The 19,988-nt window shown below is 46.9% G+C and overlaps 1 protein-coding gene across 9 annotated transcripts; it reads left to right on the forward strand.

Moving 5' to 3' along the window:
* The first annotated feature begins 114 nt into the window (after nt 1–114).
* ACSBG2 (acyl-CoA synthetase bubblegum family member 2) lies at nt 115–19,987 on the forward strand. Of its 9 annotated transcripts, none has more exons than XM_085517595.1 (18): nt 115–140; nt 477–561; nt 2,094–2,192; nt 3,261–3,368; nt 9,926–10,055; nt 11,668–11,744; nt 12,082–12,308; nt 13,320–13,408; nt 13,594–13,714; nt 14,164–14,244; nt 14,494–14,643; nt 14,811–14,987; nt 15,598–15,779; nt 16,055–16,288; nt 16,922–17,139; nt 17,987–18,126; nt 18,210–18,456; nt 18,736–19,987. In XM_085517595.1, the coding sequence occupies exons 4-18, from the start codon at nt 3,323–3,325 to the stop codon at nt 18,849–18,851; spliced, it is 2,235 nt and encodes a 744-aa protein (XP_085373721.1). In that variant the 5' UTR covers nt 115–140; nt 477–561; nt 2,094–2,192; nt 3,261–3,322; the 3' UTR covers nt 18,852–19,987. The 9 variants fall into 9 exon arrangements, with proteins under 9 accessions (XP_085373721.1, XP_032296826.2, XP_032296825.2 ...); XM_032440935.2 differs by lacking the exons at nt 115–140; nt 477–561 and adding exons at nt 1,792–1,909; nt 4,282–4,352; XM_085517594.1 differs by lacking the exons at nt 115–140; nt 477–561 and adding an exon at nt 4,279–4,352 and having other exon boundaries at nt 2,099–2,192.
* Nucleotide 19,988: the final 1 nt, after the last annotated feature.

A 19,988-nucleotide genomic window follows, 5' to 3' on the forward strand; every position in this document is an offset into this window, starting at 1 on the left:
AGCAGTGTACACAACGCTTGGCTCGGGCTGCTGCTGCATAGCTGGAAGTCTTTGCTGAGCACGGAGCTAAAAGAGTGTACTGAGGAGCCATCTACTGGCTGCAGTGAGTGAGAGCAGCTCGCAGCGCCAGCCTGGAGCAGGTAAATTTGCAGTCCTGTCATTGGCATTGCAGGGCTTTGGCATAGAGAAAACCAGGTACCACATCAGTGTCTGCCTGTAGTTGGGAGATGTAAGTGGTATTTTTATGTTGTTGGCAGTGGCTGTTTTGTGTCTGTCCCTTTGGAGCAGAGAGGGAAGCACTGTGCTCCCTGCTTCCTATCCCATTCATTTTAGTTCCAGCAGCAAGCCCTGTATAATGAAAACTGATGCATGCTCAGTCTTTGAATGGTTTTTGAAAGCAGGTGCTGCCAAGGAAAACAGCATCTTTATATAAAGCTTGGCAGAAAACTTCTGAGTTTTCTTTCTTTTTCTCTCAGAGAAACACAGCGAAATCTCTGCGTGCTGAGAAAAATCTCCATTCAACATGTTAACAGGAACAAGGAGAAGCATCACATTGACACGGTATAAAGGGTTTCACGATGGTTTTGTTTCTGTAACGTTGTCTGCAAAGGATGGCAGAGCCTGAGCCAAGGGAGCGTGTGGAATTTGTACCCATGGAGACTCCAATAACACAGTCAGCTCCAAACCCACAGGATTATTGATGTTGTTACCTAACATATCAGGAACAGAGTTACTGGAAAAAGGGGAGAAAGAGATTGAAAGTGAGGGAGAATATAAATCAGAGAGGCTGAACACTGCAGGAACATGGAACACATCTTTTTCTTTATAGCACCTGATGTGTTTGAGGTTTGCTCTCTCTCCTCCCCAGTTCTCTTGTTTTTTGCTAAGAAAAATCCAGGTCTGTCCTACAGTAATGCTCTGTAAGTAGTTGTTTCTCCTCCTGCAGTAACATGGTCACTTATTCCTGCTTAAACAGGGTACTTTGCATTTGGTCATATTGAATTGCATCGTGTTTATTTTGGATCGCTGCTCAAATTTATTAAGAGCTTAATGAAATCCTTAAGAAGCACCTGCAATCCTTCCCAGCTCAGTTCTGCCTGCAATGTGTTGCTGCAGGTCTGTTATCACTTCAGCTTTTAGGGCAGGCTTCTCTTCTGTTTTATGTCTCTTGTGGAATCTGCACCTCTGTGAGACACGTGTAAAACATTTTGATATGTTCTCGTGCTTTCAGAAGCGTCAATTATGACATGAAATCCAAAGCAGAGCTTCTCTGTCTCACCCTGCCAGCAGTAACCTAAAGTGCTTAATAATGCCCAGCATACAACCTTTGATAAAGCACTTTAAACCCTGCAAGTCAGCCAGCTCCATTCTGGGAGGCTGGATAATAATCACAGGATTGCTATTTTTAATCAGGACCTGTCTGTCATTTGTTGTGTCAAGCTGGTCCCTGGAATTAGTTTTTCCCTTCTTTCTTGTCCCTGTTGCATATGCCAGATCTCATCGCTTTCAATCTGGATAGTACTAAGGTGGATCTGCTGAATGAGCTTTCTAACAAAGCTGTGGGTGAAGGAGGAGGCTGCATGTCTTCCAGATATAGGTATGCAGGTGATATGATTACTGCCCTAAATTTGCACCACCTTCTCACGCATTTTGGTGGTGCAAATGAGAAATCACCAAAAATAGTATCAGGTAAAATCGGGTGCCCTAGTTTAGGAAAGCTATTTATGTTACATAAGACATTTCAGTTACTTTTGTTCTGAAATGACTTAGCAAATATTTGCACATCAGCAGAGCTGGCAGCCACCAGCTGTGGGGCAGCAGCTTGGGATGAGCTCTTCACTCCTTATCCTGCTGGGTCTTTAAAAGCTGTGATCTGCTGGTTCAAGTGGCTGACTCTGCTCACACAAATGTAGGAAGGACTGCTGGGCTGGGTTTTACTTGGTGGTCTGCTAGGATAGCAGCACACAGTCTGGGTTGTATTTAAGTGAGGTATAGCTGAGCCTTTAAGGCTTTGATAGATGAGCTGTAGTGATCTTTGGTGCACTTGTCCTCATCTTTGCACTCCAGCTTACTGCCAAAATCTGTCATTGCAGGAGAGAGGTGCATATACATGGAGCTTTGTCCAGCTCCATGCAAAGCTGGAGGCAGCAAAGTGAGGCTGACCTATGCCATAAACTGCAGCAGTAGCTAAGGTAAGTGGGGGCGATAAGAGGTCTGCCTATCCTGTGAATGCTTTCAGTGCTTCAGGTCACTTCTTCCTTCCTGAACTGTGACAAAATGAAAGGTTTGGGTTGTTTGTCTGGGTAAGTTGAATGCATTTATGAATGAGCGTTTTAAAGCTCTGTTATTTTTTTTTCCTAGTGAGATTGCTTATAATAATAAGTAGTCCTATGGATTAACATTTAAGATTGAATTATTAGGGCATAGGTATTGCATTGCAATCCAAGTATCGTCAGCTCACTATCAGCAGATACACTGTTTATGTTGCCTTAAAGGACACAGGATAATATCTAGACTGCTGTAATTAAGTGAAGGTGCAAGTTCTATGTCCTACTGTAATTACATGCTCATCCTCTTTTTTTTGGTTACAACACAGTTTAAATGCTGAGGACAGATAGGACACAATTTCATCCTGCTTTGGACTAGGCACGCCTGGTAAACCTTGTGACACCATTGCAACAACTGACTTTGTAATCAGGAAAGCAAGCCTGCTGTTTGTATCCTGCAGTAGTGAGGAAGATGTAATGCTTTACAGAAGTTCCTGAGATGCAGCTGTGTTTTCCTTTCTGGAAGTAACTCTGCTCTTCCATGTGGAACTTCTATATATATCTAAATTTGGATCAAATTCTTTTGGAAGAGTGGAATCACCTGTGGGTAAAAATAACATCCTAGCGTTGTTTTTAGGGAACATATAAGTTCTTTAAAGGGAACTAACTGATAGCTAGCATCTGTGTAGTCACATAGACAAGAAGTTCCAATCCTGATACCCTTCATGAATGCATTTGTAATGTATTTTACACAAGTGCCTATGGCAGACAGGACAAACGTATTGGTTTCCTACAGTTTTATTTATGAGAGTCAAACTGTAGGGGGGTCGTGTTGTTGTAAATAGGTTTTACTGAGCCAGCTAAAGGTCACCTTATCAACTGCTGTGTCCTGTGGAAGACTGGCTTTGCTAAGGCTACACTGATCTGTGCAGCTGATACGAATCTAGACCTTAATTTGGCATTTTAGTGAGTTGTTTTTCTTCTGTTCCCCAGCGATACCTACACCTACTTGCTGTAGACTCTTCCAGTGACCAGAAAGATGTGACAAGTCGTTGATGGGAATGACAACATGTGCTGTTGAAGTTGAGAAATGCCTGTGTGGTAAGCAAACTCCTCTGTCTCCCATCCTTCTTTGTGATCACTCATTTACCGCGCTGTTTTCTCAGTGCATTCATTCTCCTTCCTGTAGAAACTGATGAAATAGTGCAGTGGCTGCCCCCAGCCCTTCTGTTATCTTTCAGGTCATTGACCTGAGGTTCAACTATGCTTTGGGTTGAGTCACTTGTGACCAGTAACTCTGGAGCTGGAAATTTGTGAACTTTATTAGAGGATTGCTAGCTCAGAATAGCTTACAGATCCAATGCCAGGGATGAACTGGAAGGGTGATGAAAGTGGTACGTTGTGTAAACTGCCTTGGGTCGCGTAAGTGGGCAGATATGACTTGTTCCATATGGGGAATGAGTTACCTAAACAAGGAACTTATTTCCACTTTCTCTATGCATCCACAGCTGTATTAAGAGCTGATTCTTTGCTTAAGATAGGAAAGAATTTGCAAATGGAATTTATTATCTTTTTTTTTCCACAATGTGGACTGAATTTTCTAAGTCACAGGAAATGTTTTTGTAACAGGAGTCAGGTGATCTGGCATGCACAAGCATGAAGTACAGGGGCCCAATCTACATTTATCCCGGATCATATTAAGGCTCTTATCCTACATCTCTCCCATCTCTGCCCTTGATGGCGTTGCACACCGCCTCAGCTGAGCCTGCACTATCAGCAGAACTTGAGGCTGCTTAACTTGCAGCCATCTCCCTCTCCCACCATCTCTTCTGTCATTATTAAGAGCAACAGAATAGTGGAAAGGCTTCTTGAAAGGGGAAAGGCTTGCTGTGCTGGTGGGTTTTTAACCTTTTTTGGCATCTCTTGGATATTTTGGATATGCCTGGTGTTTTCTTGAAGCTTGTTCCATAGCCAGACTCTATAGCCAAGAACTCTTCCTGTTCTCCCCCAGCAGATCCCTGTGCTCAATCCCTGGTGCTTTGGGATTCAGACACGACCATTCTTCAGCCCTGTGTCATCCTAAAGGTAGAACTCCATACAAGGATTTGATAGCTTTGTTAATGTGGAAAATCTGCATTAACGCCCTGAGACAGATTGATCATTAGTTGTGCTTTACAGATGCAAGCAGGAGGCCCTGTGCTTACCTAGCTGGGCCTTTACTATAAAATACACAGCTTTGCTTTGGCTGTTGCTCTTGGCAGGAGACGTGCTGTAGCACATGGCTTCTGCAGAGCTATGCTGACTGGCATCAGATGAGAAACTGGAATAAAATCCTTTCAACTCTGTGTCTGCAAGTGTCTGTGCAGGCAGCAGATATAGAAGTGCAAGGCTAAGACATGCATTTCATGCTTCCTCCCTGCCCCAGTCTGTCAGTATATATAATTCACGCTGGCTGTAATTTTGATGGCATGAGAATTCAGTGAGATCAGGTTCAAGCTGGTGATCTGAACAGCTGTTGCTTGCAAAGAGCTTTTGGTGTCACCTGGCCCAGCAGGCAGAGCTGCAGCTCAGCCCAGGTGAGCATTTCTGTACAGCGTTCCTATTACCTGGACGTACTTGGGCCAACCTGCTTTTGTTGCCTTGGAAAGTGAGAACCCTGGGACTCCACTTGAGTTAATTGTCTGTAAATGTTGAGCCCGCAGAAGTGATCCTTGACAAAGGGTGCAGCCACTGTGGTGCATTTGCCGCCCCAGGAGTTCAAGCTTGGCCACTCCATCTTTGTTTGGAAAGGGTTAGGCCTGTCAATAGCAACAGTTGGTGTAGCCGTGCCCGTTGTTAGGAGGAGGTGGAAGCTGGTCTGCGGGCAGCCAAAGCAGCTCAGGATCACGCACTGTGCTCTCATTTGGTCCTTTGCTGGTGGTCCCCTTTGCTTTGAATTTTGCAGACACATCAACATCCACCTCTGGAGTGTTGCAACCTCAGTCTGAGAGACAAACAGAGGAAAAAAAAGAGCAGTTTGCTCCAGGTCGTTTGCTGGCTCAGGCCATTATCCAAAATAGAACTGGTTACTCCTGCCACATCAGTTAACCTTTGTGCTGTGCCACTGAATCTGTTTTTGGGTCTCCAAGAATTCTCTGCCCTTTGTCAGCACTGCAGGTACTGATTAACAATTAAGGCATGACTGGAGTGAGGGGGTCAGTGGGCTGCTAACTTCACAGATCTACCCACAGCTCTGGATTTGCAGCCTGCCAGTACTTAAAGGGAGCTCATAAACTGGAAGGAGATGGATTGTTATTATTTTACAGGGGCAGATAGTGATAGGACGAGAGGGAATTACTTTAAACTGAAAGAGGGGAGATTGAGGTTGGATGTGAGGATGAAATTCATTACTCAGAGGGTGGTGAGGGCCAATGCTGTGGGTGCCTGAGGCCATGGATGGAGCCCTGTACAGCTTCAGCTGGTAGGGGCACCCCCAGACCAACTGGGGGTGGGGGGTGGATAGGACTGGCTGTTCTTCAAGGTCCCTTCCAATCCAATCTGTGATTATTCAGTGGTGTCTGTACCCTCACTCTCCAGAGTTAATTCCCCATCTGGATGGAGATGGATGAGCTATACAGGAGCAGGTGAACTAGCCGGGGCAGGGCGGAGATGCTGCAAGAGATGGCAGGCGGCCACAACAGCAACAGCTCCTGGGTTTGTGAATCCGCACAGCTCGCCTTGGGAGGTTCCTGGGGCCGGTTTGGCAGCCCCAGCTCCGTGCTGTGGCTGTTTTGCAGCTGTGATGTTCTCAGCACTGTCCTCTCCTCTGCACCTGCTGCTGCTCCAGCTGTGTCCCTGAGCTGCTGGCAGGACCTGAGCTGTGTCCTGAGCACCACAGGGAGCCAGAGATGTTGGAATATCTCTGCAAGGTTGGAGGCAATGGGGAGAGGAATGTGCAGGAAAAACAAGGCTGGGCAATTCTTGCTCTGTGCTGGCAGGACAGCAGCAATAACTCAGTTGAGGATGCAGCTGTTTGGCCATCGGGATGAACGCTATATTGGCCGTCACGCAACTTTACAACTGAGAACAGAAGAGCTTTTTGAGCGCTTTTAATACAAATAAAAGAAGCAAAAGGGGGGACGCAGGGCAGCACAGGCTGCTGCGGTGCAACCCACGAGCCCGTTTCCTGCGAGCAACCATCGAACCGCTTCTCTTCCTTTATAGCACGGATAGGAAACAGTTGTGGGGCTGTCCCCAGCCCCTTCCCTTCCTCGCTGTTTCGTTACGGGGCTGACTCATCCCCTCCCCAGCAGCCGGCATGGGGTGAGTGTTCTCGCCCTGTCGATGTCTCGTTGTCACCACGTCTCTCTGCAGCGTGGGTTCAATAACCGCGGGTGACCTTCGTGGGGGGGGTGTGGCCATGATGTCTTTCGAGCAGATCGGATGGAGTCCACGCCCCCCTTCCCCACGCTAAAGGGACCCGCGTGGCGGCGCCGCCGCTGTTGTCACGTCTCGGTGGGGTTGCTCCAGAGGTAGGTGGGTCGGTGGGTTCCGCTGTGGGGCTGCACGGAGCCGAGTGGGAGAAGCTTTGGCTGTAGGAGAATCATGAGTGTGGGGGGATCGGGCTGAGGGGCTGCGCTCCTTAAAGCTGCCTTTTAGGAACGAGGTGCTTTTAAATGGAGCTGGAGTGCTGGGAGCTGTCAGTGAGCTGGTGGGAATTGAGAGCTCGCTGCTGGGTGGAGGGGAATGAGTGAGAAAGTCCCAGACTTCCAGGGCTGTGCAGGTCCTGCAGGAAGGAGCTGCTGCCCACGCTGTAATGCAATGAGAGGATTTGGGGTGTTTGGTGTTGGTTGGCTCTGATTCTTAGTAAAAAGGAGAGAGGAAATCTGCTTTGGGTACAGCAGAAGTCTCCAAATGTGCATTTTTGTGCTTTCTGACTATGAGTGAGTGAGGGAATTTCCCTTCTGCAGACAGATGCGTGTTGCCCCATAAAGTGAGTAGTCCTTTAGGAAAGAGGAACTGCAGGCAGCCCGTGAGTCACGGCGGGGAATTCACCCCGACCTGCTGGAGCAGCCGTCTGCATGAAGCTGCGATGTGATGGCCTACGTGGCAGAAAGAACAGCCAGGTAACACGGGCCCAGCAGACACACACAGCCCTGGGTCTGGCTGTAAAAGGGCACTGCAGCTGGATCCGTGCTGCGGGTGCCATCATTAACCTGAGGCTCTGTGTGGTTGGTGTCTGCAGTCAGATCTCAGTGCACCCCGCTTGGTGTGGGCTCACCCATCTCAGGCTGGCTTTGGTGCCCCACATATCATCACATTGCTGTGCTCTTAACCAGGGCTGCCCCATGGAGAAGTTACAGTGCTCAGAAAGCTGCTATCACTGCGCCTTTAAAAGTGACGTTTAAGAGGGGAAAAGCATGTTGCAAAGGCTCTGCTTCCTCACTTTCTAAATCTGCAGAGAAAACAAGAAGTCCAGCTTTCTGTTTTGGTGAGATTCTATTTCTAGATACCCAGCGAGGTGATGTGATGGTCATGGTGAGGACTGGGCAGGCTCAGGAGTGCCGTCCACGTGAGGAAATGAGAAGAACCCAGCAGCAGGGAGCAGAGCAGCCTTGTGGTAGTGAGTGTTAGGATGGCTGATGAACATAAACTTAATTCAAACTGATGTTTTTGAAGCTCTCAGTGTGTTTTGAGTAAAGGCATATTGAGATCCTATTATCAGTGAAACCTGTGGCTCTGTAGCTCTGCCTGTTGCATGTGCACACTGTCACACTTACTTTGTTTTGGAAGCAGAGTTGTTTCCATTAAGTAGTTCACAAACTTACAGGTCTCCTCGGATATAACGCTCAAAGCAGAGGGCAGTTTGTAGTTAAATGACTTATGCTTTCACACAGATGTAATTACAAGGGAGCTTTCTCTCACCAGGGTGTGTGTTCTTCGTGTTTCTAACAGCTGTGGCATGTTGCAGAGGGTTCATTCCCCCACAAGCAGAGTGTGATCATTCCTGATCCCACTCCCCCACCCATTGGGCTGCAGTGGGAATGAAGTGAGTGCGTCACTGGATGCTTTGTGCAGCACAGCTGTGCTTGTAGCAAAGCATCACAAAATATGGGGCCATAGCTGGATTGCCCACAGCCATCAGCCAGATGCCCTGGGTTGCCCCCAGGGTGTGGGGCTCTCAACAGGTATCACGGTGAGGCATTGAAAGAGGGCTGCTGGTGGCACCCAGGGCAGGCACTGTGCCATGCAGAAGCTGGCACGCTCCTCTAGACGTGGGCTTGAGTTCCTCCAGGCTGGGGAGGCAGCGATACCCGTGCTTCCCTGTATGACAAGCACTGGGCTGCATTACAGAGATAACACCTGTTTTCTCCCAGCTGCATTATACAAAGAACAGAACAAACCGCTGTGGTGTTTCAGTCTAGAGTGGGGTATTGGGCAACGTTTGCCACTTAACCCAGTGCTTCTGAGATGGGATTTTGGAGGCGTCCCTCTCTCTGCTGCTTATGAATTGCACTGTTTTTTTTTAGTCGGGAATTGCAGCTTGTGCAGATGAGGCCAAGAAAGCAGGTTTGCACGCTGGCAGTTGTAGCTGGTTGTGTCTTTCTCCACTGCTGTCAGAAGCAGGGTGCTGCACTCACTTCTTCCTCCAGGCCCGGTTTGGTCACATCTGATTCCTTAAAGTCCCTTTTGCCTTTATCTATCATCATTCAGACAGATGTGCTCCTCACACTGTCTGCTTTCCGCTGCCCTAATGGAGGCCCCACACAACATGCTAAAATCCACTTTTCATCAGGATGAAGGTTCACTTTTGATCGGTTACAAATTCACAGGAGCAGTTAAAGCTCGGCCTGTTGGGCTGCGAGCATCAAAAGCTTTGGATGAGTGTAAAGCCTTACATAAAACCAGCGTGGCTTTCAGTGTAAGAAAATACTTCATTTAGATGATGAAACCCCTTAATGACAAAGGACTGAAGGCAGTGCTGAACACACAGCGGCTGCCAGGCACTGATTCTTATGAGAAGAGCTTTTAAACCCCCAGGGAAATGGATTGCAGGGGGCTGAGCCCCCCCCAGCTGCCCCAGGCATACACAGAGGAACCCTGAACCTCCTCCACCCCGAGAGCTGAGCGTGGCAAGCAGGCGTGGGGCCAGAGCTTCCTCATTAGGCGGCGGTGTGGGGTGACGGGCTGCTTCCAATTGCAAGGCAGGGAGCACATGACATAAGATGCTTCAGATCTGCCTCATGGGCGCTAGTTTAAAAATAAAGGGTGTTTTGCATCGGCGCTGGTTCAGAGAAGCTGCGGGAGGAGAAGCTGCACAAAGGCGTGGACGATGCGTTGTAAGGCTGAGCCGGAGCACTGCGGTGGGTGAATGTGGGGAGGGCTGAGAGCAAAGCCTTAATGTTTGGGGCAGAAGCGTGTAGAATGGAAAGGTTAACCTCGCTGTGCTTTTTCTATTGTCGTACTTGTTTTTAAGTGGATGTGTAAGCTGATTCTCATCAGGCTCTCCAAATGCACTGGGCATAACGTGAAGAGCACTTTGTCTAATTATAGAATTTACCATATTTAATGCAAATGCAGCAATCCTGAATCACATCAGCTCTGGGTTTGTCCCATTATTTAAGGCTGATTTCACTGTAGTATTCAATTCTCTCCTAATTTAAAACCTACTTCTACAGGGACAATGCTGTGTGAGACAGAGGCACGTTCAACACTTGCAGAACCAGCCCCCATGGCTTATCTCAACGTGGATGCTGAAGGGAACGGCGAGGTGTCACTGGATGAAATCACCATCAGCTCCTCATCAAGGTCTGTCTAACTTAAGATCTTACTGGCTTATTTTTCCTGTCATTACCTGTGTGCACAGCACATAGCTTGTATTCAATGAGATCAAAATCCAGAAGGGAAGTGGCTTCAGGGTTGTTGTTTTTTTCTCATATAATTGAGTCACTTCCACGCTTTGCCCACGAAAGCAGGTGGAGAAATGATGCAGACCTTCTGCAACTGGAGGATGATCTGTGCTGAAAACTGTTCTCAGCACTGATAAAGAAATGTGTACTGAGGAAGATCTTGTAATCCCTTTGGGAGAAGTAAAGGAAACTGATTTATGATTCTCTGGTTCATAGCTTGAAGATTAGGTAGAAGTGATTCTGCTTTTGGATAGTACACAGGAGTAGCTGTCAAATCCTATCATGTGTCCAAAGCCATAATTGTTTAATATCCCTTAGAAATTCAAACAAAACATAAACTGGAGGGAAGCGATTTACTGCTTAGACTGAGAGTCATGTGGGGCTTTGTGGCTGATTTATCTCTGCTTTGATCCAGCAGAAAGACAAGCAAACGTGAGGCTTAGCTGGCAGCTTGCTGGGGTTAGGCTAAAGGGTTTGCATGGGACTCAGTGTAGCCTGGTTAGTGACAGTTTCTGAGCCATCTTTTTGTCAGAAAGCTGTGTCTATGGACAGAACTTGGTGAGCCCACTCTGTGATGTCATGGGAGGACCCTTCTGGAACACCACTGAGTGCTTGAAGGGAGCCCCACGCTCAGTGTTGCAATGGGGGGAGTAATAGTGTAAAGGAACAAACTCTGTCATGACACCCTTGGACAGAAGACCCCCATGAAGGCTGTTTGACAAGGCAAGGTGGAAGTGTAGTTTCTCTGGAATGTAATCTTGGTTTGAGCAAAACTTGGGCCTTAGTGCTAAGGTGGTACAAGTGGGGTCTGGCCAGGGTAGGGAACAAGTATCATCTGCCTGTAGTTTGGAGGTGGGAGGTGTTGTTCTGGGGGCAGAACACTGAGACTCAAATGCCAGATTTCAGAAGGCCACTTTCATCTGGAACCACAGTGCAAGCTGCTTGAGGAGCATGGCTGAAGTAAAGGGGACACATCTGAGAGTGCCTTTTCAATTACTTCACAAACATCTGGTGGGAGTCTGATGGACTGACTTTATTAGGATTACCTAAGAACAGGATTTCCTGCTAAATCAATTTCCTGCTCTCAGCTGGCCTTACCTTCTGCAGGAAATCTCTCTGGATTTTCCCAAAGGGTCACTGGGGTGGTTCTGCACTGCATAGCAGGAAGGCCTCGGGGGCTGCTGCCCTCACTTAGAATTGAATGATATGGGTAGGAGAAGAGCACAAGATCTACATGCTTGTTTTTGTCCTCAGCTTCCTCACTGCTGCAGACTGTTTCAGGCACACAGAGCAGGCAAAGATTGCTCACCTGCTTAGGTGGGCCTGTTTTGTTCCTATATCCATGCAGCCTGAGCTAGTAAAAGTAATAAACCCAAGTACAGAATGTCAGGAACCACTGATCTTTGTTTGACACACAGGGATTAATACAATTAAGTGTTGGAGCAAGCCTGCCTCAGGCATTCTTCAGCCTCCTCAGTGCCTGTCCAGCACTAATTGCTTTTGCCTTGCAGAGCTGCTGAGGTCTGCAGCATGGAGGCAAATGAAGATCCTAAGACAGGGAGATCTCAGATGAAGATTGATCTGACAGGTAAGTGAAAGTTGTTTTTATTTACTGTTATGTGCAGAAAATTATTGTCTAAACGGGGGAGTGATTTACAAAACCATAACCATGGAAGAAGTGTAGGATGGTCTGCCCAGAAACCTGTAAGCACAGACTTCAGAGCACAAGTGTGCTCCAAGGAGTACGATGGTTAATGTCACTGACTAACACATACTGACCAGGTAATCATGTATTCCAGTCCTTATTTTAATTAACAATGATTTTAAAAAAGGGGGACTGTTAGCATTTGCTTCTGTTTGTATTTCTATTATGGCAGCAGGGAGTTTCTAAGTATGAGATGTTGAACAATGATCTCTACCTCCAGCCTCCAGCATATGGACAACACAACAAGATGGAGAAGTGAAACTGAGGATGGATGAGGAGGGCATAGGCAGCGAGGCACCAAAGACTATTCATGATCTGTTCCAAGAAGCTGTTAGAAAATACGGTGATTATAATGCTCTTGCATACAAGAAGAATGGCCAGTGGGTAAAACTCACATATAAGATGTACTACGACAAGTGCTGGAAAACAGCCAAAAGCTTTCTGAAGGTGAGATTTAGTTGGATTCCACTCCACATGTGTGTTCAGCCAGTGTAACTGCTGCAACAGCTGCAGTCAGCTGTATCTTGAGCTTGCAAATTGTCTGAAAGCAGATGAGACTTAAAGTGACAGGAAAATATTTGAACGTGCCATGAACATCTTGTTGATTACTGCAAAGTTTTTGTACATACATACAAACTGTTTCCATGTTATGTTGAGGGAGAGGCCTTTGAGGCATGTACAGCCCCTCATTGGCCTCATACATGGTCACCTTTCCAGAAATCACCTTGAAGGAATCCCTTTGAGCCCAGCTTAATGTTCAGACTGGCTGAGCCATTTGCCTGTGCTGCTGGATATTAAGGCATATTCCAGGAGAGAAACCAACATGACGTGTACTTCCTCTCTTATCTTTAGAAAGTCTTATTTCCTGAAGTTAAAACCATCTTTTTTTTTTCCCTCCACTCATGCTGTGGTATTTTCCAGTGCATGCACTTCCACTCTGTGGTGCAAAACCAAAGAATGGCTGAAGCAGATTTAAAGACATGAAATTCAGCAGCTGGAATTTCCTAGCTAAGTGTCTCCAATTGCCATCAGAGCTTGTTCTGGTCATTACTCGTGTCTGACATCTCTAACCTGTACTAAATGACTAAATGTCTCAGCAGCAGTAGTTTAACTTAACCTCTTACCTTCCAAGCCCAAAGGGAGCTGACAGCTACTTAGCCTGTAGTTTTGTAGCCCTGTGCATGTCAGTGAGCCAACTGTATCAAATGCAGACCTGAGCAAATCCAGAAAATTCCTTTTTCCTTTAATTTTTTTCCTCTCCTGCCTACTGATGTAGCTGGGCAGTGTGATGATATGAAACTTTAATTGGTTCCACGCTAAGTCTTGGGAAGTGTGTGTGAATTACTACACTTAATATTACGAGCTTTTCCCCTGACATTGTGCTCACAGCACTAATCTGTGAATTAAGTGTTCTTAGAGGAAAAACAAGATTGCTGTAATCTTATCTTTTGTTTCAAGCTGGGACTGAAGCGTTTCCATGGAGTGTGCATCCTGGGATTTAATTCCCCAGAGTGGTTTTTTGCTGACATTGGAGCGATCTTTGCAGGGTAAGATGAGTTTTGGCTTCTCACTGTGAATTTTATTTTAGCCTTCAGATATTAATTCTGCTATTCATGTGAGGAGGGGCTTGGGGTTTAAAACAAAGCAAGTTCTGCTGTGTTTTGAGGATGGCTGGAACCTGAACTCTCTTTATTATGAATTAATTCTTTTTTTCCCCCCTTTTCTGTTGCAGTGGACTTGCTGTTGGGATCTACACTACCAACTCTCCTGAAGCCTGTCAGTATGTAGCAGAGAACTGTAGTGCCAACATTCTGGTTGTGGAAAACCATACACAGCTGCAGAAAATCTTACAAGTAAATACAGTTGTTGGATGACTGGAGGCAGTGCGTCCTTCTGGTGGGTGTGGGAGGGTTTCTACATGAGGGACATGCTGGATCTGAAAGCAGAGTTGAACTGATTAAGCCAATTTGATGTGTGTGCCCTGTTTGAGCTGGGTGAGTGGTCACTCATGCTAAATCTCACTGTAAGATAATGGTGGTTCTGCAGCATGGCAAAGCCTTGAGCTTCAAGTACAATAAGCCAGAATGAACAATTGAGAATCCCCTATATTGACTGTCAATGTCTCAGTCCCAATGATTACTGAATTTACTGAGGCTTCCCTCTTCTTTTTCAACAACACAGATGAAATTCTCTAAGCTTTACTTCAAATGGCAAGTAGTACCATGTTAAGTGGTGGTTTACTTAGGATTAAAAGGAACAAGCAGGGTTTGCTCGTTCTCATGAATCTCCCTTTCTAACACAGGTTGAGCATAAACTACCTCACTTGAAAGCTATCATCCAGTATGGGGAAGAGCTAAAAGAGAAGAGACCAAACCTGTATTCTGTAAGTACTGGCATCTTACTGGATTGTAAATGTTGGGTTACTGCAGGACTGGGAAGCTTTAAGGTAGATCTGTCTCCTTTCCTGTTTCTTTCCACACATCCTGTGGCAGCCAGAAAACATCGTGAGGCTGAGAGATTCTGCTGCAGGACTGAACATGGGAAACACAGTTTCTTACTCTTCATCTTGGGCTTAATTTTGTTTGTGAATTATAGCCTATAAAGTGATGAAGTTGTTCCCTTCTCTATACAGTGGAAAGAGTTCTTGGACCTCGGTGAAGATGTTCCAGATTCCCAGCTCCGTAACATCATAGAGTCGCAGAAGCCAAACCAGTGCTGTACCTTGATTTATACCTCAGGGACAACTGGAAAGCCAAAGGGAGTAATGCTCAGTCATGACAATGTGAGTATCTCTTTGTATGGGCGCCCATTCTGAGAACTGTGACCCTGGGTGGGTGCTGTGGGATGGCAGAGGTCGCAGCAAGTCATAGCCTTCATTTGTGAGCTGCATGTTCTGTGTTGTACCTGCTGAGAGCTGCTGCTTCATCCTGGCTTGTGTTCTTGTTGCAGCTGACATGGACACCACTAGCAGCTGGACGTTCCTTAATGCTGACGGACGCTACTGAAAAGCAAGAGCTGGTGGTCAGCTATCTGCCTCTCAGTCATGTTGCTGCGCAGATTATAGATATTTGGCTATCAATAACATTTGGAGGACAGGTTTTCTTTGCTCAGCCAGATGCATTAAAGGTAAAAATACTAGATAACAAAAAAAATTCTGCTAATCTACCTGCGTGTAGATAGAAGTGGGCACTGGAATACAAACCTGGGTGGCTTAACAAAGCTTTCAGAATCATGAGATTGTTTGTTTGTGTAGTGACAGAGCTCCTCTTTAAGGGTCTGTTGGTTTGAAGAGTGCGGGCAGCCTGACCTTTGCTTTTTGGGTCTGTATGACATGTCAGGATGAGCTGACCAAGAACTTCACAACTGGGAGCTCCTCGGTGTCTCATCTGGCACCACTTCTGTGCTCTGATGTTTTGGCTGAGCTTTGTGTTTGCTGTATTTGCTCTGTCCATATTGCAAACTGCTCCCACCTTTAAATCTGTGCCCTGGGAAGAGAATGTTGACCCTTGCTGTCTTGTCAAAACCAGTGCAGAACAGGAATGCTTCTGAGGCTCTATGATGGGACATGGCAGGAAGAAAACTGGTATTGCTCAGTGCTGCTCTGTTTGCACTTCAGCTGCTAACAATCCATTCCTTAAGAGCTGATGGCAGCTGTGGGCATTGGCTATTGAGCAGAGCTGACCTGAGTCTGTATTAAAGCAGTTTTGAGAGCTGTGTTCACTTCTCTTCCTCTCAGGGCACCCTGGTGGACACCCTGCGTGAGGTGAGGCCGACTGCCTTCTTAGGAGTTCCTCGTGTCTGGGAAAAAATAGAGGAAAAAATGAAATCCGTCGGTGCGAAATCATCAACGCTCCGAAGAAAAGTGGCAATGTGGGCCAAGGGAGTGGGGCTGCAGACAAACCTGAAGTGGATGAACGGGTAATTACAAGTTAACTTAAGGGGTGTTGTGAATATTCGGAGAACTTTAGCACCCAATGAGGAGTTACATTGCATGTAACAGGCCAGGCAAGCGGACTTTAATTAAAAACCAAATGAAATGGTTGGTCAAGAGGATGGGCAGTAAGGGTTGGAGGCAGGAGTGATTTCTATTGTCTTTTTTTACTGAAGAAGGCAAATTAGGAGGTGGATGAAAGGAGGCCAGGGAGAAGTTTTGCTTTCTGACATGAGATCCTGTCATAATTTTCCTTCTACAGGTATTCTGAAGTCCCGATGAACTTCCGCCTGGCCAAGCAGTTGGTGTACAAAAAGGTTCGGAAGGCCATTGGGCTGGATCGGTGCACCAAGTGCTTCACAGGAGCCGCTCCCATTAGCAGAGAGACTCTGGAATTTTTCTTGAGTCTGAACATCCCCGTGTTCGAGCTGTATGGCATGAGTGAGAGCTCAGGGCCTCACACGGTCTCCATACCTCAAGCATTCAGGCTTACCAGGTAAATAACTGCTGTAAGCACAGCTCTGCTGGGAGGAGCAAAGATACTTTAAGGTTTCTCCTGTGCCTGGCTTCTCACAGTCAGTGGGATGTCTCTGGGGAGCCAATTCCTCTGGCCGTGTTCTGCAGATGAAGAGATCTGCCAAGGGCAAAGGCAGCATTACTTAGATTTGGCCTGGATTCTCTGGGAACTGAGGAGAAAGCAAAGGATTTGTGGGAGGAGGGAATTAGTGACTTCAACCCACAGTTCACCTTAATGTCAAATGAGTAAATGCAGTCAGACTGTTCTGTGGATTTGAATGGCTCGTTCAGTCCCCATGGGTTTGGTCTGCAGAGTAACACCACTGTCAGTAGAAGTTTGCCACCAAGAGCATAAGTCTTCTATTTAAAGCTGGTGTATCTGAGAGCATTGGGTGGAAGCACCAGGTGTGTGAGCACCCATCTCACTGCAGATGCCTTTTAAATCTGTCAGTTCCCCATTGGAGTAGTTGTAGTTAAGGCTGCCTGGTTTGGTTCAGGCACTTTGGGGTGAGTGGGTACAGCTGTCATTTCACTCTGCTGTTCAGCTACTAAATATAAAAGCAGTAATGATGAAAAAAGCCTTGGGTTTGTGTTTGTGTTCTCTTTGGTGAAGCTGTGGGAAGGAAATGGCCGGCTGTCGGACGCTGATTGATAAACCAGATGCAGATGGCACTGGGGAGATCTGCTTTGCAGGAAGGCACATCTTTATGGGCTATTTGAACATGGAGGAGAAAACCAAAGAGGCAATTGACAAAGATGGCTGGCTGCATTCAGGAGACCTTGGCAAGCGTGATAAAGATGGATTCATTTACATCACTGGTAGGATTAAAGGTAATGCACCTTGTCACTCTTCTGTCTTGGGGTCACGCAGTGCTGGGGTCGGATGCATCAAGCCCTGATAGTTTCGTGGCTGTGGATTGCACAGAACAATATTGAGATACTTCTCCTTGTGTGCTGCCATCAAGCACGTGACACGGCTTGTGAAGGGAGAAATGTGACCTCTGGAACCAATGTGAGACTGCAGAGTAAGGCAGAAATCTTCTGATTTCCTCAGCAGCTTTGCTGCCTTGTGTGCCCCACTGGCTCCCTCCAGTTCCAGCTGGCTTTGCTGGTTAACCTGTAAGAGAAAACAAAGCTTAATGCTGTTGTGAAAATGGCTTGCAGCAACAACAGCTCTTGGCCAACACCAAACAAATCTAATTCCATGAAAGGCTCTAATCAGGAACAAGAGATAAATGGTTGTGCAAAGAGGCTGCTTTAAGAAATCAGTAGAAGACAGTCAGGAAAGGCGGGCTCAGCTCTGCTCCATGTGCAGCTTTACAAACTCTGCTCTGCCTCGGTGGATTTTTGGCTTCAGTTTCTGAGGAAGGTGGTTGAATTCCCTGCAGCCTGAGCTGTGGTTGTGTGCTGAGGTGCTCGTGCTGCACACCCTGTGTTCCTAAGCTGCAAACACCTATGAAGCATCCGAGCAGCTTCTTGTATGGCTGCTCGTTTGCAGACCTCAGTCTCAGCTCTCATAGCCTGGCTGGAGTCTTTCTGGTTCACTGCCTTCTCCAGATGCTGGGACACGCTTCTCATTGGATCCGTGTCACCACAAAGGAGCTGTGAAGTCATTTCAGGTTGTGAAGGAAGGCAAAGGGAAGCTGTAAGCAATAATCAAGATCTGATTGTTTTCCAGAGCTCATCATCACAGCAGGAGGTGAGAACATTCCTCCTGTTCCAATTGAGGATGCTGTAAAAGAGGCCTGTCCCCTCATCAGCAATGCCATGTTGGTTGGAGACAAAGCCAAATTCCTTGCTATGCTTCTGACACTCAAGGTGGGTTTGATTGTGCCTGAGTGCTTATCAGGGCGAAGGGGTTTTTAACAACATGGAGTGACCTCCCCTCACTTGTGTTGCAGTGCACTGTAAATATAGAAAGTGGGGAGCCCGGAGATGACCTCACTGCAGAAGCTATTGAATATTGTCAAAAACTGGGCAGCAAGGCTACCAAAGTCTCTGAAATCACAAGCAGCAAAGACAAGGCCATCTATGCAGCCATCCAGGCAGCGATTTCGGAAGTCAACAAGAGAGCTGTCTCAAATGCTCAGAAAATCCAGAAGTGGGTCATTCTGGAGAAGGACTTTTCTGTCGGTGGTGGAGAGCTGGGTGAGTGTAGGGGGGTATAGAGGGTGTTGGACAGGCAACACAAACAGAGCCTGTAACCTGCGGCCCTCCTGCTGTGGCTGTGCTGTGTCACGGCCTTTGGGAGGGATGGGTGGGTCATGCTGGACTTCCCAGCTCTGCCTGACAACACTGAGCTGAGCAGCCCTTGGTGCCGTGCTGCAGGTTGTGCTGTTTGCATTGATGGGGCAGTGGAGGTGTCCCAAAATGCTGCAGTCTGTGCTGCTGGCGCTGTTATAACCCCATGCTGTGTGTTCCTCACAGGCCCAACGATGAAACTGAAGAGACCTGCGGTGGTACAGAAATACAAAGAGCTGATTGATGAGTTCTACATGGATGCAAACACACCGACGACAACAGAGAACGCTCTTCGGCAGTGATGTGGTGTGGTAGGAAACTTCCCCTGGTGCAGCTCTGTCAGCCTGGGCTCCCTGCAATGGATTCCGAGGGTTCTGCAGAAATAAAAGAGGCTCAGCAGCCACGCAGCTTCCTGAGGTGACACCTGTACATTTGTGGGCCCTATTACTGCATTGTGCTCACAGCCTGTTTTTCCTGTGTGTGTTCAGGTGCAGAGATTGCTGTGGATCTCTGCTTTGTATTTTTACCTTTTCCTTTTACAAGGGCAGCGCATTTACCGTGTCCATTCACAGTGTATGGTGTGTCTTTACCAAAGCTTTCTTTTCCCAAGCTGAATGTAAAACAATCAGGATCTGCCTTTTTCCTGCTGCGTAGGGGAGGCAGAAGATCCTTTTAGAGCAGCCTGTTTTGTTTTCAGTGCACGTTTAACTGCATGCAGATGGCATCAGAATTATGTTATACCTTTTTACCCACAACCCATCATCTGTTAAGGCCAATGCTGTGGGGCTGCACACCCTGACAAGTCCGTGTGGAACCTGGACTTCACTTGGGTGGGTTTGTGCAATACTTGGAGTCTGTTTCAGCTTCTTGAGCTATAAGGAAACCATAAATTATATTGTTTAAGTAGGATCCATTGAGTAGATTTGTTTTAAAAGGCTGTGTATGTGTGTGTGTGTGTGTGTGTAATCTCTGTGTGTAGTCTTACAATCATAGACACGGTGTTTAGGTGGCACTCCAGAGCTGTGGGGCTGCATTGGCTGATGTGTATAGAAGCATAAAGGTGACAGCACAGGGAGCAGCTGCTTTGAGTGGTTCAGTGAGGCTCATTCCTGCCTGGAGGGCCCTCAGTCCCCTCAGCGAATGAAGGACTGCTTGTAAAACGGCTTATTTCAAACGAGAAATCTTTGATCTGAAAAGAAAGTGGAAGAAGTTTTGTGCTGGTTCTCAGATCTGGGCACCTCAGGGAGGGTTTCATGTTTAAAGCTGTATTTAATTTGGGCTCACGGCCGCAGCAAACAGCTCAGTGAGGTGCCCATGGTGTGGGTGCTGCTCTATGGGAACAGCTGCTCTTCTTGCACAACCATTTCTCAGCTGTGTGACTTGGAAATGCCTCGACTTTCAGAGCAAAGCCTAATAAACGCCCTCTGCTTTGTCTTCAC

This window comes from Coturnix japonica, chromosome 16, assembly GCF_054131305.1.
Source record: "Coturnix japonica strain WE chromosome 16, WE-NBRP24, whole genome shotgun sequence".
Taxonomy (NCBI): domain Eukaryota; kingdom Metazoa; phylum Chordata; class Aves; order Galliformes; family Phasianidae; genus Coturnix; species Coturnix japonica.